The sequence below is a fragment of the Homalodisca vitripennis genome, chromosome 5, assembly GCF_021130785.1.
Source record: "Homalodisca vitripennis isolate AUS2020 chromosome 5, UT_GWSS_2.1, whole genome shotgun sequence".
NCBI classification, from domain to species: Eukaryota; Metazoa; Arthropoda; class Insecta; order Hemiptera; family Cicadellidae; genus Homalodisca; species Homalodisca vitripennis.
Genome location: NC_060211.1, coordinates 11,918,177 through 11,937,008, shown reverse-complemented (window position 1 = coordinate 11,937,008; position 18,832 = coordinate 11,918,177). Strand labels below are relative to the sequence as shown.

Sequence of the window (18,832 nt, the reverse complement as noted above, 5' to 3'; positions counted from 1 at the left end):
ATTTTCTTAGTTTATGGACAATGATTTGTTAGGATAGATAGGTTACTAAATTGTAGTTTCTTTTCTAAATGATGTTATGAACTGCCAGTTAATACACAGATTTTGAAGTGATTAGGGAAAGTATTCTCCTGTCTATCTACTCTAACGAATATAATTAATTAATTATTACACTACATAATTAAGTGCAGTTAAACTAATAAAAAACTTTGTCAAACTTACGGATCTCATTACAAGTTAGGTGTCATTAAAAATGTGACAATACTTTTTCGTTAAGGCTATTTATTTTCATTTGTACAATATATTTACAAGTATATGTACATACATCAGCTTACACAAAATACAGTATTTACTTACTATTCTAGTTTTTATCATAAAAGACTCAAGGGACATCATCATAACTATAATACAAAACATGTTACATCACCAAGAATGTTATTGCTGTATGATTTTATTTTTATACTTAAGAAAATGGAGCACTGAAAAATTGTCATCAAGTATCAGGCACAGTATGTGAGGAATTTAACATTTTAAACTTATTTTTAATCAAATTTAAGATTGTTATTTCCATTATTTTTAATGTTGGAAATCCCCGCTGTGAACCAATATGACGATAACATTTTTATATAAGTCTAACGAGCCAAAATGCGCAGATCTTATTTTATAATATCTTGGGATATTTTAAAGTTTCTTATAACATTTTTCTAACAGAACGTACCTGTCAAATGTAGCACCATAATGTATACCTTGAGGAAACACCTACAAATATTCTATCAATCTACATAATTTTTCGGAGAAAGCATACAAAATCATTGATTAAAATAACTATTTGCAGACAAGATATCTGATACATTCATATTTCCATGATTAGCTGATATTACAGTGGTTCCCAAGGTTTTCTTATTCATATTATTTGTTATAATACAAGAAACATTAATATGTGAGTATTTTAATCAACGGAAGCCCTCATAAGGATATATTAACAATCTTGCACAAAATCTATTGCCATTACTAAGTATATTGGTTAATGATAAATCACTCTTCTTATATTACGAAATTTTTCACGTCATGATTGTTACAATAAAGATAAGTAGTTGTTAGTTATAAGCAAAGAATTTTCAACTTCGTTTGTAAACTTATTAAATTAAAAATGTAATTGGTATAATCTTTATTATTACCATATAAGATTTCGGTTCACACTGTGTTGAATAAAACACTGACAACACAAGTGTTGAAATCTTGAAAAATTTTTGTATCTTTGCAAAGAGCTATAAATCAGTTACACCAAAACTGCATCAAAATTGAGATTAAGTGTGTTAAGAATATTCTGACATGGTGTGAACTGTAAAATTAGATGATAGACATGACCCTGACTATGCTAGCCACAGAAGTAAGATTACCTCATTATTTTTTTAACAAACTAAATAAATCATCATATGCTTCCAGAAGATGTAACTTGCCGGAAGTATAAGAGAGTGAATACTCCAAACGTGAACTAAATGACGTGTGTTGTAGCAACCATATAATTATACAGATGTAGCAACCCTGCAGCAGTTAGGTTGCATTAGATATGGCAACGTTGTAGGCTTTTAAGGAATGGTTATTCACCACTGTTGGTGATATAGTCAGCTGATCAGAAGGGCAAGGAAGATCATATGACAGCTGATGAAGTGGACAGCTCCCCGGTCAGTCAGTCCAGGTGAGGGCACCCGGGGGGAAGGTGGAATGTATCCGAACTCTCCGTATTCTGTAAAACAAAAGAGCCATTTTAGTATACATGTTAACTAATTAAAAATGACAAATATTTTCAAATAACGTACAGCACGTTTCGAATTTTACCCTTTCATTTTTCAATACTCTGATGTATTTAATTTAGAACAAATAACGTATATTTGAGCTCACAAATTTTGATGAAGTTAAGGTCCTTTGCAATTCATTATTGGTGATGGGTAATTTGAAATACAAGAGCATTTTCACATATTTATAAAAAAAAACTATGGAAAATTTCAAAAATACTGTTATTCTTTCAAAATCATGATGTTAGTAAATGTTTATTAAAAAAGGTTGGTTTATTTGACTGCTTCTTTTTCTGAAATAATAATTGTAGAATTTCAATATCTAAAATTGTGACTAAAACCTTTAACTTATTGGTCACGATAAAATAGTGTGCATAGGTAATTTCTTCTCTTATCCCTGGCTTATCTCTATTGAACAAAATTGATAATATTTTTGAAGTGAAAACTTCTTTAGGCGCGTTGAGCGTTTTGGTAGAGGGTAAAATCCTCGGTTCGCGTCACCGACATGCTAATGATACTAACCTGCATGAAAAAGTCAGTCTCGCTGTGTTAAAACTGTCCCGGCGGAGTATGAAAACAGACTGCGAAAATCAGTGACCTTTACGGCTTCCTCTCGCGATTTAAAAGTGAAGCCAATGTCGTACAATTCTGTAAGATGCGTCAAATTAAAGCTCTTAATATTGGCAATCTATTGGTTACATTTTTAAATATTAAAAAAATTTCGAAATAATTATGATTATTGTTTACATTTTACATAGCGTTTACAATGACAAGAAAAAAGTAGTAAGCGAGGATTTTTTTTATTTTTTGGTCAGACAAAATTTGTCAGCGAGAAAGTTGTGTGAAAATAGATGAATATTTTTTTTTGTAATTTATCATTTTTTTTATTGGAAGTTTAGTTTAGCCTGTAGTAGCGTATGAAGTGATGAGTGAACGTTTCTGCCGGAACTGTAGTTGGCGCATTGGCTCACTGATACCGTAATAACTCAATAAATTAGTTTATTGTGCAATAAAAATACCTTAAGTTAATTTAACTAATTTATTAGTTTTTAAAAATATTGTGGGTTTTAATTGTTATTGCAATTATATACTTTATCCGTAAGTAAAGTTAAATTGACCACGTGGGAAGTTCAAAAGTGAGTATGAAACATATTAATATTTTTATACAGATAAATGAATAATGAAAACAACGAATATATTTTTAAACATTTTTAATATTTGTACGAATATTTGTATTTAAAATTTAGCATTATTCATTTTAATTATGTTTTTGATATTTAACCTCTTCATCATGAAATGAGTATTATTACGGTATAAGATTTATCTTACTAGCGTGGTAAAATAGATTTCTAGTTATTTGATAATATTTTTTCGTAGATTTTAAAATTGGAAAATTAAAAACGCGTCACATTTACAATTAGCCTACAGATGTACTGCTACTATAACGTATTGTTAATTACTCTCAACTTAATAGTTCCGTTTTCACTTCTATCGGCAGTCCCACGACTGCTACTGTTTTTTTTTTTTTTGTTTTACTGTCTTTTTAGATGAATTTTAATTTACAGAGAGAAGCGAAACCGCTAACAAACGTGGATTAAACTGTACCTTTCCTTCGCCGTCATGTCCCAGTTACCTGCAAGATTCAATGAAAATGGAAAGAGTCTTACACAACCCGTTCCAAACAATCCAGCGTTGACTGTTTGATAACGCTTCAAAAATTAGCCAAAAGAGAAGAAAAGAAGAGCAGAAAAAGAACTTTCACGGTTCACCGTAATTTTATATTTATGAAAATCATAGACTATATCACTGAGTGTTAAAACGATGCAAAGCTTACAGCATGCAGACCCTCTGAGTTCTGACCAATTGGGGAGAAACACTGTATGGCAACAATACAGAAGCCTAAGAAATTGATTTAACGAAGCTGATGACAGTATGCGATCAGTCCTGTTACACGTCACTACAGTGATGGGCGTTGCCTCACATTCAATACTCTGTGTAACGACTGTAGTGTGAACCGGCCTGTCACATGTCACTACGGTGATGGGCGGTGCCTCACATTCAATACTCTGTGTAACTACTGTAGTGTGAAACCAGCCTGTCACATGTCACTACAGTGATGGGCGGTTCTCACATTCAATGCTCTGTGTAACGACTGTAGTATGAACCGGCCTGTCACGTGTCACTACAGTGATGGGCGGTGCCTCACATTCAATACTCTGTGTAACTACTGTAGTGTAAACCAGCCTGTCACATGTCACTACAGTGATGGGCGGTTCTCACATTCAATGCTCTGTGTAACGACTGTAGTGTGAACCGGCCTGTCACATGTCACTACAGTGATGGGCGGTGCCTCACATTCAATACTCTGTGTAACTACTGTAGTGTAACACCAGCCTGTCACTGTCACTACAGTGTAATGGTTCTCACATTACAATGCTCACATGTGTAATACTCTGTGTAACCGGCCTGTTACACGTGTGACGGTCCTCACATTCAATACTCTGTGTAACTACTGTAGTGTGAACCGGCCTGTTACACGTCATTGATGGGCGGTCCTCACATTCAATACTCTATGTAACGACTGTAGTGTGAACCGGCCTGTTACACGTCATTACAGTGATGGGCGGTCCTCACATTCAATACTCTGTGTAACGACTGTAGTGTGAACCGGCCTGTTACACGTGTCACTACAGTGATGGGCGGTCCTCACATTCAATACTCTGTGTAACGACTGTAGTGTGAACCGGCCTGTTACATGTCACTTACAGTGATGGGCGGTTCCTCACATTCAATACTCTGTGTAACGACTGTAGTGTGAACCGGCCTGTCACGTGTCACTACAGTGATGGGCGGTCCTCACATTCAATACTCTGTGTAACGACTGTAGTGTGAACCGGCCTGTTACACATGTCACTACAGTGATGGGCGGTCCTCACATTCAATACTCTGTGTAACGACTGTAGTGTGAACCGGCCTGTTACACATGTCATTACAGTGATGGGCGGTCCTCACATTCAATACTCTGTGTAACTACTGTAGTGTGAACCAGCCTGTCACATGTCACTAACAGTGATGGGCGGTCCTCACATTCAATACTCTGTGTAACGACTGTAGTGTGAACCGGCCTGTCACATGTCACTACAGTGATGGGCGGTTCCTCACATTCAATACTCTGTGTAACGACTGTAGTGTGAACCGGCCTGTGTCACGTGTCACTGCAGTGATGGGCGGTGCCTCACATTCAATACTCTGTGTAACTACTGTAGTGTGAACCGGCCTGTCACGTGTCATTACAATGATGAGCGGTCCTCACATTCAATACTCTGTGTAACGACTGTAGTGTGAACCGGCCTGTCACATGTCACTTACAGTGATGGGCGGTTCCTCACATTCAATACTCTGTGTAACGACTGTAGTGTGAACCGGCCTGTCACATGTCACTACAGTGAAGGGGCGGTCCCTCACATTCAATACTCTGTGTAACGACTGTAGTTTGAACGTGCCTGTCACATGTGTCATACAGTGATGGGCGGTCCTCACATTCAATACTCTGTGTAACTACTGTAGTGTGAACCGGCCTGTCACGTGTCACTACAATGATGGGCGGTCCTCACATTCAATACTCTGTGTAACGACTGTAGTGTGAACCGGCCTGTCACATGTCACTTACAGTGATGGGCGGTGCCTCACATTCAATACTCTGTGTAACGACTGTAGTGTGAACCGGCCTGTCACATACGTGATGGGCGGTCCTCACATTCAATGCTTCAATACTCTGTGTAACGACTGTAGTGTGAACCGGCCTGTCACATGTCACTACAGTGATGGGCGGTCCTCACATTCAATACTCTGTGTAACGACTGTAGTGTGAACCGGCCTGTTACATGTCATTACAGTGATGGGCGGTTGCCTCACATTCAATACTCTGTGTAACGACTGTAGTGTGAACCGGCCTGTCACATGTCACTACAGTGATGGGCGGTGCCTCACATTTAATACTCTGTGTAATTACTGTAGTGTGAACCGGCCTGTCACGTGTCACTACAGTGATGGGCGGTTCTCACATTCAATACTCTGTGTAACGACTGTAGTGTGAACCGGCCTGTCACATGTCACTACAGTGATGGGCGGTGCCTCACATTCAATACTCTGTGTAACGACTGTAGTGTGAACCGGCCTGTCACATGTCACTACAGTGATGGGCGGTGCCTCACATTCAATACTCTGTGTAACTACTGTAGTGTAAACCAGCCTGTCACATGTCACTACAGTGATGGGCGGTTCTCACATTCAATACTCTGTGTAACGACTGTAGTGTGAACCGGCCTGTCACGTGTCACTACATTGATGGGCGGTTCTCACATTCAATACTCTGTGTAACGACTGTAGTGTGAACCGGCCTGTCACGTGTCACTACAGTGATGGGCGGTCCTCACATTCAATACTCTGTGTAACGACTGTAGTGTGAACCGGCCTGTCACATGTCACTACAGTGATGGGCGGTTCTCACATTCAATGCTCTGTGTAACGACTGTAGTGTGAACCGGCCTGTCACGTGTCACTACAGTGATGGGCGTTTCTCACATTCAATACTCTGTGTAACGACTGTAGTGTGAACCGGCCTGTCACATGTCACTACAGTGATGGGCGGTTCTCACATTCAATACTCTGTGTAACGACTGTAGTGTGAACCGGCCTGTCACATGTCACTACAGTGATGGGCGGTTCTCACATTCAATACTCTGTGTAACTACTGTAGTGTGAACCAGCCTGTCACATGTCACTACAGTGATGGGCGGTTCTCACATTCAATACTCTGTGTAACGACTGTAGTGTGAACCGTGCCTGTCACATGTCACTACAGTGATGGGCGGTTCTCACATTCAATACTCTGTGTAACTACTGTAGTGTGTAACGGCTGTAGCCTGTACTGTCACGTGTCACAGTGATGGGCGGTCCTCACATTCAATACTCTGTGTAACGACTGTAGTGTGAACCGGCCTGTCACATGTCACTAAGTGATGGGCGGTCCTCACATTCAATGCTCTGTGTAACGACTGTAGTGTGAACCGGCCTGTCACATGTCACTACAGTGATGGGCGGTTCTCACATTCAATACTCTGTGTAACGACTGTAGTGTGAACCGGCCTGTCACATGTCACTACAGTGATGGGCGGTCCCTCACATTCAATACTCTGTGTAACGACTGTAGTTTGAACCGTGCCTGTCACATGTCACTACAGTGAATGGCGGTACCTCACATTCAATACTCTGTGTAACGACTGTAGTTTGAACCGGCCTGTCACATGTCACTACAGTGATGGGCGGTCCTCACATTCAATACTCTGTGTAACGACTGTAGTGTGAACCGGCCTGTTACATGTCACAGTGACGGTCCTCACATTCAATACTCTGTGTAACGACTGTAGTGTGAACCGGCCTGTCACGTCACAATTCTGTCACTTCACATTCATGCTCTGTAACGACTGTAGTGTGAACCGGCCTGTCACATGTCACTACAGTGATGGGCGGTCCTCACATTCAATACTCTGTGTAACGACTGTAGTGTGAACCGGCCTGTCACATGTCACTACAGTGATGGGCGGTCCTCACATTCAATACTCTGTGTAACGACTGTAGTGTGAACCGGCCTGTCACATGTCACTACAGTGATGGGCGGTGCCTCACATTCAATACTCTGTGTAACGACTGTAGTGTGAACCGGCCTGTCACATGTCACTACAGTGATGGGCGGTCCTCACATTCAATACTCTGTGTAACGACTGTAGTGTGAACCGGCCTGTCACATGTCACTACAGTGATGGGCGGTGCCTCACATTCAATACTCTGTGTAACGACTGTAGTGTGAACCGGCCTGTCACATGTCACTACAGTGATGGGCGGTGCCTCACATTCAATACTCTGTGTAACGACTGTAGTGTGAACCGGCCTGTCACATGTCACTACAGTGATGGGCGGTGCCTCACATTCAATACTCTGTGTAACTACTGTAGTGTGAACCGGCCTGTCACGTGTCACTACAGTGATGGGCGGTTCTCACATTCAATACTCTGTGTAACGACTGTAGTGTGAACCGGCCTGTCACATGTCACTACAGTGATGGGCGGTGCCTCACATTCAATACTCTGTGTAACGACTGTAGTGTGAACCGGCCTGTCACATGTCACTACAGTGATGGGCGGTGCCTCACATTCAATACTCTGTGTAACTACTGTAGTTTGAACGTGCCTGTCACATGTCACTACAGTGATGGGCGGTTCCTCACATTCAATACTCTGTGTAACGACTGTAGTGTGAACCGGCCTGTCACATGTCACTACGGTGATGGGCGGTTCTCACATTCAATACTCTGTGTAACGACTGTAGTGTGAACCGGCCTGTCACGTGTCACTACAGTGATGGGCGGTTCTCACATTCAATACTCTGTGTAACGACTGTAGTGTGAACCGGCCTGTCACATGTCACTACAGTGATGGGCGGTTCTCACATTCAATACTCTGTGTAACGACTGTAGTGTGAACCGGCCTGTCACATGTCACTACAGTGATGGGCGGTCCTCACATTCAATACTCTATGTAACGACTGTAGTGTGAACCGGCCTGTCATATGTCACTACAGTGATGGGCGGTTCCTCACATTCAATACTCTGTGTAAACGACTGTAGTGTGAACCGGCCTGTCACATGTCACTACAGTGATGGGCGGTTCTCACATTCAATACTCTGTGTAACGACTGTAGTGTGAACCGGCCTGTCACATGTCACTACAGTGAATGGCGGTACCTCACATTCAATACTCTGCGTAACGACTGTAGTGTGAACCGGCCTGTCACGTGTCACTACAATGATGGGCGGTTCTCACATTCAATACTCTGTGTAACGACTGTAGTGTGAACCGGCCTGTCACATGTCACTACAGTGATGGGCGGTGCCTCACATTCAATACTCTGTGTAACGACTGTAGTGTGAACCGGCCTGTCACATATGGGGCGGTTCTCACATTCAATGCTCTGTATAACGACTGTAGTGTGAACCGGCCTGTCACATGTCACTACAGTGATGGGCGGTGCCTCACATTCAATACTCTGTGTAACGACTGTAGTGTGAACCGGCCTGTCACATGTCACTACAGTGATGGGCGTTGCCTCACATTCAATACTCTGTGTAACGACTGTAGTGTGAACCGGCCTGTCACATGTCACTACAGTGATGGGCGGTGCCTCACATTCAATACTCTGTGTAACTACTGTAGTGTGAACCGGCCTGTCACATGTCACTACAGTGATGGGCGGTTCTCACATTCAATACTCTGTGTAACGACTGTAGTGTGAACCGGCCTGTCACATGTCACTACAGTGATGGGCGGTGCCTCACATTCAATGCTCTGTGTAACGACTGTAGTGTGAACCGGCCTGTCACATGTCACTACAGTGATGGGCGGTCCTCACATTCAATACTCTGTGTAACGACTGTAGTTTGAATGTGCCTGTCACATGTCACTACAGTGAATGGCGGTACCTCACATTCAATACTCTGCGTAACGACTGTAGTTTGAACGTGCCTGTCATATGTCACTACGGTGAAGGGCGGTACCTCACATTCAATACTCTGTGTAACGACTGTAGTTTGAACGTGCCTGTCACATGTCACTACGGTGAAGGGCGGTACCTCACATTCAATACTCTGCGTAACGACTGTAGTTTGAACGTGCCTGTCATATGTCACTACGGTGAATGGCGGTACCTCACATTCAATACTCTGCGTAACGACTGTAGTTTGAACGTGCCTGTCATATGTCACTACGGTGAAGGGCGGTACCTCACATTCAATACTCTGCGTAACGACTGTAGTTTGAACGTGCCTGTCATATGTCACTACGGTGAATGGCGGTACCTCACATTCAATACTCTGCGTAACGACTGTAGTTTGAACGTGCCTGTCATATGTCACTACGGTGAAGGGCGGTCCCCACATTCAATACTCTGCGTAACGACTGTAGTTTGAACGTGCCTGTCATATGTCACTACGGTGAATGGCGGTACCTCACATTCAATATTCTGCGTAACGACTGTAGTTTAAACGTGCCTGTAACAAATCACTAAAGTGATGGGTGGTATTTCACATTCAATACTCGATGTAACGACTGTAAAGGATACTGTATAGTGTGCTATGGATGGCCTACAAAATAGATTTATCATACTACATCCACTGGATTTACTTTGCGTTGAATGAATGCGTTTAATGAAGTACTCCTGTTATGTCATTGGACTTTAGGAAGGTATCCAAGCGATGGCTAGTTATAGAAAAAGAAACTGGAAATTGCTAATCGTATCATAAGTGCATTAATGTTTAATGTTAATAAGACTCTATTTAAGAAATAGAACATCTTCTTTCTTAACAACGTTCTCCACTCCAATCAAGACCCAGGAATCAAATAGTGCATTTACTTATTAAAATTGATTTCTGCGGAATGCAATTAATTTTAAATTGTTATTTTAACTACTGCAGTGGATGATAGAATTAAGCATTGAATACGATTATATGTATATTCCAATCATTGTGGATATATCAGTTTACGATAAACCAAGGTTGGTGGTACAAAAATATATTTATTAAATAAAAAAAATCTGGTATTAACATTATTTTCTTTCTTTTACAATAGAAAGACACCAACAAAAACTTTCTAAATTATTAATATTTGGAATTTTTATTACCGCTTTTCAAGTTCTATGGGTCAACGATCGTAAGAATAAAATGAATGTATTATATTTTAAAATGTTTATATACCTTTAAAGTATTTTTGTAGGCTTTAATACTTTTCCATTTTAATTTCCGGTAGCTAATTCATTTTTTCACATGAAATGCAAAACAATATAATGAAATATATCCTTATACAAATCATTACGCTACTGAAATTAAAATGTAATATTACTATATTTCACTCTTTATTTTTTATAATTACTCTTATACTATTGTGCTTGTAGCAAATAAAACAATTACTACAGATCCTTTAAATATATATATAATATCAATAACTGTTACAATAATACTATCAAATATGAATTAAAGATCTAAAACAATCATTCAATCAAGTCATAATTAAGTCGTTTCAGATTAATGTAGCGTTTACATAAATATTTACATACGTTGTAAATGGTTTGCGAAAGGCTTGTAATAGCCAACATTATTAATGTAAACCGCCCACAAATCACTATAAGTGATTGCTTGAGGCCGGCACAGCATAGATTTGCTCTGGAAATTACTTGCATAAAATAAAAAGTATTAAAATGTTATGTTATACATATAGATTTATGACATATCCGTTTTTTTTTTTTATTTTACAAAATAGGAATAGCCCATACACAAGCAAGCAACAATGCAATAGAACTTAATTAAATTATAATGACTTTTCGTTATTCTTGCAGTGTAAATATAATGTAAGAAATAGCATGGTTTCATACTATTTCATATGTGATCACTAATTAGAAAATAAAATCGTTGGTAATTGTTGGTGTTGTTTCCTAAATGATGATATAAACAAAAAAACCATTGTGGACTTAAACCTCCATGATATATGCAGTGGATTCAATTAAATTTTATTCTTTTTATAGTTTTTATAGATTCAAAATTTGTTAAAAATTACAAGTTGTATTCCATACTTTCTAAAAATAAACGGTTCCAACAAGATTAAATTAGAAAAATTTCACGTCAGCTAGACCTTATCAAATGTTATGCACTGTGTTTACATTTATGCTTTATTGATTCTTGTTTACGTTTTATAGTTTTGTATTTTTGTATGTATATTTAAAACTTCCTGAAGACATTTAGATTTAAATCCCTCGAAATATATATATATATATACCATTACACCACAGAGCGCTCACTTTTTCCGATTCAATTATATTGTATTTGGCCGTATCTGTCACATATGCGTTTAAATAAGAAAACTAACATATGATCGGAAGACCAAATACCTGTCAAACGACTTTTATTTACATTAAATTATATAAATGGCAATAGCCTTATCTAATTTCAATAAACATTGAATCAAAAAAAGTACTTGCTCCGCCGGGAGTCGAACCCGGATCTCTCACTTGCCGGGTGAATGTGCTACCATTACACCACAGAGCGCTCACTTTTTCCGATTCAATTATTTTGTATTTGGCCGTATCTGTCACATATGCGTTTAAATAAGCAAACTAACATATGATCGGAAGACCAAATACCTGTCAAACGACTTTTATTTACATTAAATTGTATAAATGGCAATAGCCTTATTTAATTTCAATAAACATTGAATCGTAAAAAGTAGCCTACTTGCTCCGCCGGGAGTCGAACCCGGATCTCTCACTTGCCGGGTGAATGTGCTACTATTACACCACAGAGCGCTCACTTTTTCCGATTCAACATTTTATATATATATATATATATATATATATATATATATATATATATATATATATATAAAGTGTGGAATACAACTTGTAATTTTTGACAAATTTAGAATCTATAAAAACTATTTAAAAAGTTATATTAAACTATACCAAATAGATTTTTTCTCCTCAACATAATTTGATGAGCTTGCTCCCTGTGCTTTAATTTTAATCTGTTATAATTTTCATCAGAGCATAAGCACTCCCATAAAGATTTTTATTTTTATGAATGCATATTTTTTTAGGAACTTTGATTTCTCTGAGAATATCGTCTTGTAGGTAGATTTAAAAGTTTTTTTAAATATTATTACGTACACGGTGACACGTATGATGTTAGCATGTGGTGTAATGCAGCCACGTAGTCAATCCTCTATTAATAATTAATACCGTAATTTAGGGATTTGCAGCCATCGGCAAGTGTCCTAATTACTATCTATCGGAACAAACTTGTCTTAAGGTAAACAAAATATTGAATCAATAGCACTACTTTTGGATGATTTTAAACAGCTATATGTTGGAATAATACAACAAAACGTTTTCTAAAATTATTTTTTTGAAGTAGAAATTAAAATCATACCTGATTCTTGCCACTGATAATCGCTTATGGCATTGCTCCCGAAACCATCACTGTCTTGAAACTTTCCTCGTCCTGAAAATATATGTATTTTTAACTAATTTTGTAATATTAATTTTAACAATCAAATGATGTTTGCTAATCCTTAGTAGTAGGTATACTATATGTTTTTCCTAATTAAGAGTCAGATTAAGTCAATCAGTAGTCGTTTATTCAGGTCATAACAAAATGTTAGATAAAATAGGTCTAACGTTAAAAAAATAAAATATAAAATAAGGCCATTATAGGTAGTTTATTCATCATAAAAAAAGAATATAATTTCTTTTGGAAAATATAATGAACTTTATACTTTTCTCAGGTAGTAGATTTTAGTGTCACAGACTGAATGGATCTGAACAGGTAGTACTGTTTTAGTGTCAATCTATGGCACGGTTACACAATGTTACTCTTATGGTGGGTAATCTAATTCACGATTGAAGGTATTTTATGCAAGAGAATCGGGGATTTTTTTAAAGAAAGTTAACACTTTAATTCTATAGTCACTCGAACGAGTGAAGAGATTCGTTCAAGTGTAAATTTGATTAATTTGTTTATATTTTAGTGGAGCAAATTTAATATTTTACTCATAAGTGTATTCTAGAGAACCGGTGTATTGGTTATGAAAATACAAAGAAAACATTCCAATTTAAGGAGTAGTAACACAATTTTAGTGATTCAGTTATTAATAAAAGTAGAGCCGATTTTGTGCAGCACGAAACATATTTAGAAATTTATGGTTTTCTTAAATGAGAGAAAATACTAAATCATTAAAATGAGGTCGCCTGGAATATTGTAATACACTCATCTGCCTATTTTTGAAAGGATAAATATTGTGAAAATGTATAAAATCATTCTCCACTATGTATTAGACGATGAAACCACATAATAATGAAATAATAATTATTAAATATCTAATATAAGGCGTTATTTAGATGCTTTTAATTATATTTTACAAATACATTTAATAAATGAAGAGAGAAATGTGTCTGCCGAATACCTTTCATAGCAGAAGTCATATACCTTGCCAACTTTAAGTTGGTATCACTGGGTTGTCTTGATCTGCTGAAGAGTAAAAACTGTTGTGTTTATAACCTCAAAATTCAGTTTTATCGATGGAAAATCCATCTCAAAATTCCACATTGTTTTACCAACGTTTTGACATTTTTGTTTTTGTTTTACTTTCTGAAGATGAAAACCCAACTAATTTGTACTTTCTAATGACTAAAGTGTACGGTGAAAGATGTATGAACCACGGAGACCTGTATAATTTATGGAACGCTATAAAGGTGGTCGTGACTCAGTAACTGACCGTCTAGCCAAGTCATGTTGGCTGTGTTTTTCAAGGTTGAGTGCGTGGCTTTTTATTATTATCTCGAAGAACAGCGCACAACAAACGGGAAATCCCACTAAGATATGCTTTTGAACTCGTTGAAGCCAGTCATCAAAGATAGCCGTCACGGATCTCACAGGAGAGGTGTATTTTCCAGTAAAACAATACATACACATCAGTTAGGCCATCGATCAAATTGACTAGGAGGTACTAATTCATCTTCCTTAAGCCTGGATTTAATAATATGTGATTACCATTTGTTTTGTGCCTTAAAGGAAAAATGACATCGGGCATATAAGTTCAAGAGGAATTTTAGAGGACGCCAAATCGTTTTTGAAAAGTATACTCGTACAACAACGCTAGGATTATTTGCAGTGGGTATAAGACTAATTAGGATAGGTGCATACGTGTTAGGTAATATTATGTTCAATTGTAGGATATTTCCTGTTTTGTGCATATAACTGGTGTCTTCTTCAGAATAGTTTGTCTATTTATTGGATTCCCCTTGCAATACACGTATATAATTAAATAAGCTTTTGAAAGACAACTAATATGCAGATTTATTTTATGAGATTAAAAAAAATGTAATTCATTTCCCTCTCTCACATCACCGTTCTGGAAAACTGACTTTGTCAAATAACATCATTAGGTTAGGGGAACCACAAGACTTTTACATAATAAAAATAATAAATATAATAAAAATTACATATTAATAATAAAAACGTATTAACGATAGGTTATACAACGACATTTTTTAACAAAAACTTATTTAAAGTTTTTGCGTTTTGTTAAGCAATTAAACGGGTGTAAAATAAGATGATTAAACCACTTTTTGTTTTTTTACGAATGCCTCCTTCAGGAGTGAAAGTTTTGAACAATTCAAACTCTCGTATATAAAAATGAAGGTATGGTGGATACTTTCTATAAATCAGTTTTTCAATCGGCATTCCTAGACGGATATTGCCACTGGCAGAATTCTGTTTAATCCCAAAAACACTTTATCCTACACTACACATGGTATAGATAATGAAATCTAATATTTTCTCCTTCATACACTTGTTTTTCACGACCAACAAACGTTTCAAATAAGCAAATGAAGATACATTATTCATGATAGTAAGTTATTGTGAATTCATGCGAGTTTATCCGCTGTGTGAACATTTTGTCTACGTAGTAAGATTTGTTCGCAGTGAATTAGGATGCTGGCGAATACACTTAATCATCGTGTTAGATAAAAAAAAATAATAAATTTCTTCTTTGATATTAATTTAATGTATTAAGTGAAAATCCTACCTTTGTATATGTAGTTGCTCAGTTCTTCTGATAAGTTAGCGGTGCCAAAAGGCTTCAATACAGGGGCAGGTATCTCTGAAAGTCAACAACAACAATAATAATCAATTTTCTAAATTTTAATTATATCGCTAATACAGTAAAACCTCCTTTATCCAGAATTCTATAGTCCGGAATTGACTATAATCCGGCATCAACGGCAATAGACAAAAATGATAAAATTGCTTTCACAATGAACATTGTAAAGTGAGCAACTCGACAGCTACCGACGACACCCAAGAGGCACAAAGCGTCACGCTATGATCAGTAAACTTCATACTGTATTGAAATTTATTTCATCATGTACTGAACTTAAAAAATGCATTTTAATATTTCTCCGATACATACATTATTTATATTGTTTAAATAACCCATGTTGAAATAATAAATACATACATTAAAAGTTTGTATTCCCCAAATTGTATTATTTTTATACGACTCCTGTATTTTTATAAATAACCTCCATAGTCCGGAATTTTCTTTAATCCGGCAAGCGTTGAATTCCAAACGTGCCGGATTAAAGAGGTTCTACTGTATATTGAATTATTCAGATGTTCCTGACACTAGTTGTATAAAACACAATTTCAGGTTTTGTTATCTATGTTACAAACCAAAATTACGTAAATTGGTACGAGCCAATACTATAAATATGGAATATTCTAGATTCAGGACTCACCATCAAGTTTAATAACACCATCAGTTTCTCCGAGAGAGTTCTTGGCCACACATTGGTATGAGCCAAAGTCCTCCTTGTTCACAGATCTTATTTTGAGCATCATATACTTGCTGTAGCCGTTGTCCACGGACACTGATTCGTACTTGTCACCTGAAAATATTTGAAACATAATAGATAGAACCATGAAAATATTTTTTTATTGCACGTGTTCATGTATTTCATAGTTTGCTATGAAACAAAATTCCATTGATGAAATGGTTAAACAAGCTTCATTCAAGAGTATGTTTGTTGTTGGAGTGAGGCAATCCTTAATTGCAATCACGCTAAACATACATTGCCTCATAATTATGGCCTGGCGACAGAATGATGGAATGCAATATATGAAAGTTCCTCATGAAACTGATTTATTCTATTAATGTTTGTTGCATATTTGATGCGTATTGTAATGATTTTTCTGTTTGAAATTTGTTTGTGTTAATATGACGATAAACCTACAAAATAGTATTAAGGTTTTACAGAAGAGAACGTTCATAAGTGAAATCATCGTCCCAAATTAACTAAACTGCTCACTTTGACAGGTACATGCGCGAGTTTTATTAACGTCATGCCAAAAAAATTGTATTATAAAAGATGAAAAGTTTTTGCGATAACAAGAACTTTTTAGAACGAAACACGATTCTTCCGGACATTTTCCATCATTCAGTGTTACAATACAATCAGTAACACTACGTTTAGAGATCTGCAATGTGATCACGTCAATTACTAAAGTAATGCATGACTCCAACCTAGGTTAAATGATATAAAACATACCAAAGCGTTGTGACACGCATAAGTGAGAAAGCACCACAGCCATGTTGTGTGTTTATTCCATGCACACTACCTCCAAATCAAGCACTTAATAAAAACTAAGCAATAATTATTAAAACTGAACAACAGAAAACAGGTCACAATAGGTCTGCACTCGCCAGCAAAAAAAAAAAAAAAAAATAAAACTGACCTGATGCAATTTTTTTAGTCATGCATTAGTTTAGTAATATACATGAAGAAGAGATCATATTGGAGATCTCGAAACGAAGTGCTGACTGTATTGTGTCACTGAACGATGGCAAATGTCCGGAAAACTCCTGTTTCCTTCATAATCCTTCCATCGTCAAAAAAACTTCAAACGAAGAAGAAAGTTTGAATTTGACGAGGTCATAGAAATTCGTCAAATTTGTGGTTATTTCACACTATTATCCACGGACGACAGCTTCTGTAACTTTAGAAAATGCTTAACGTGAAATTTTAATAGAGCCATTCGTACTTGAACGTCTGCGGTTGTAAGTTTGCGCATGCGCGTCCATTCGAACCTATCTGGTGTAACTTGGAAGAAATGGATGGGAAAATGACAAATGCAATACAAATTTATACACATGCCTTTTCCATCGACAGGTTCATAGGCGTTACAGATTCCCGCCTCAAAGCCTTGGCGTAGACTGCAAAATATGGCAAAAGTAGGCTAACTTTTGCACGTGCGAGTGCTCCATATTTTGTAGAGGCCCTTCATTTTTCAAAATTACCAGCTCTCAACTACCATCACATTTAAGTTTATGTTTTCCTCTTGCTGAAGTATATTAAAAACTAAAAAAATGAGTTATTTGATATTTTGTTAACACTCAGCCAATAGTTATATGTGCCGTATATTTGGCTGATAAGAAATATATTTTTTCAGGTTTGATACATTTTAAACATTGTTTTACTGCACTCACATTTAATGAATTTCTTGTAAATAATAATTACACCCACATAATTGAAAGCGTGTTTAAAGCTAGCATCTTAGAATGATGATAAAATTCGAAACTTTTGATACGTCTAGAACACATTTATTTTTTAAAGAATATTCATATATTAAGAGAAAAAAATAAGTGAAAATAAATATTCAATTTAAAGATTAACTCCATGATAATCAAACTGCTCAAAGTGCATCATGGTTAGCTTTATCAGCTAATTTGTGTTGATGATTGCTATTTAATTTGTTACAATGAAATAAAAACATTTATTTAATGCAGTTTTCATTTAAATGATTATATTTTTATAAAAAAGGCCAAGTATTTCTTAACATGCTTCGCTGAGGTCGCATACAAAATTTCTAGTCTATAGACCATTTCATTATCAATCTGTTATTTCGAACTGATAGACAGATACACAACATACAGGAAAGGAATCCTTTCTTAGCCCTAGCAGGAAAGAGACATTATGACAGTGTATGAGTGGTAAGCTATAATGATGCTTAGCCACAATCCCATGGAAATATATATATATGCGCATAGCTCAATCTTGTTGACATAGAAAAAAACTTCATACGCATGAACATAAATTGTTATTTAACTAAGACTACGTTGTCCAATATTAAAATGACAGTCAATTTTGTTTACAAACAAATTTTAACTTTATCCAGTCCTTAGAATAAGCTCATGTTTTCTAACGCTCAAAAGTATCGATGATCAGGTTTGCTATAATAACGCAGATCAAGAAGTTAATATGTATCACCTGACTCGATCGATGTCAGTTTAGTATCCGTGAATCAGTTGTTGCAAACTGAAGGTTTTGGTAGGCAGTTTTGTGTGAGATACCATGAATGCCACGTCCTGGTTTTTATA

The 18,832-nt window shown here is 36.7% G+C and overlaps 1 protein-coding gene across 1 annotated transcript in view; it reads right to left on the bottom strand.

Moving 5' to 3' along the window:
- Positions 1–307: 307 nt before the first annotated feature.
- The window catches only part of LOC124361804 (lachesin-like), a 95,624-nt gene continuing 77,099 nt past the window's right edge, over positions 308–18,832 (bottom strand). Inside the window, exons 8-11 of the mRNA XM_046815786.1 lie at positions 16,194–16,343; positions 15,482–15,556; positions 12,823–12,894; positions 308–1,744 (exon numbers count right to left, since the gene is read on the bottom strand). Coding sequence (XP_046671742.1) covers positions 1,623–1,744; positions 12,823–12,894; positions 15,482–15,556; positions 16,194–16,343 — 419 coding nt within the window. The 3' untranslated portion in view covers positions 308–1,622. The remainder of the gene's footprint in view (positions 1,745–12,822; positions 12,895–15,481; positions 15,557–16,193; positions 16,344–18,832) is intronic.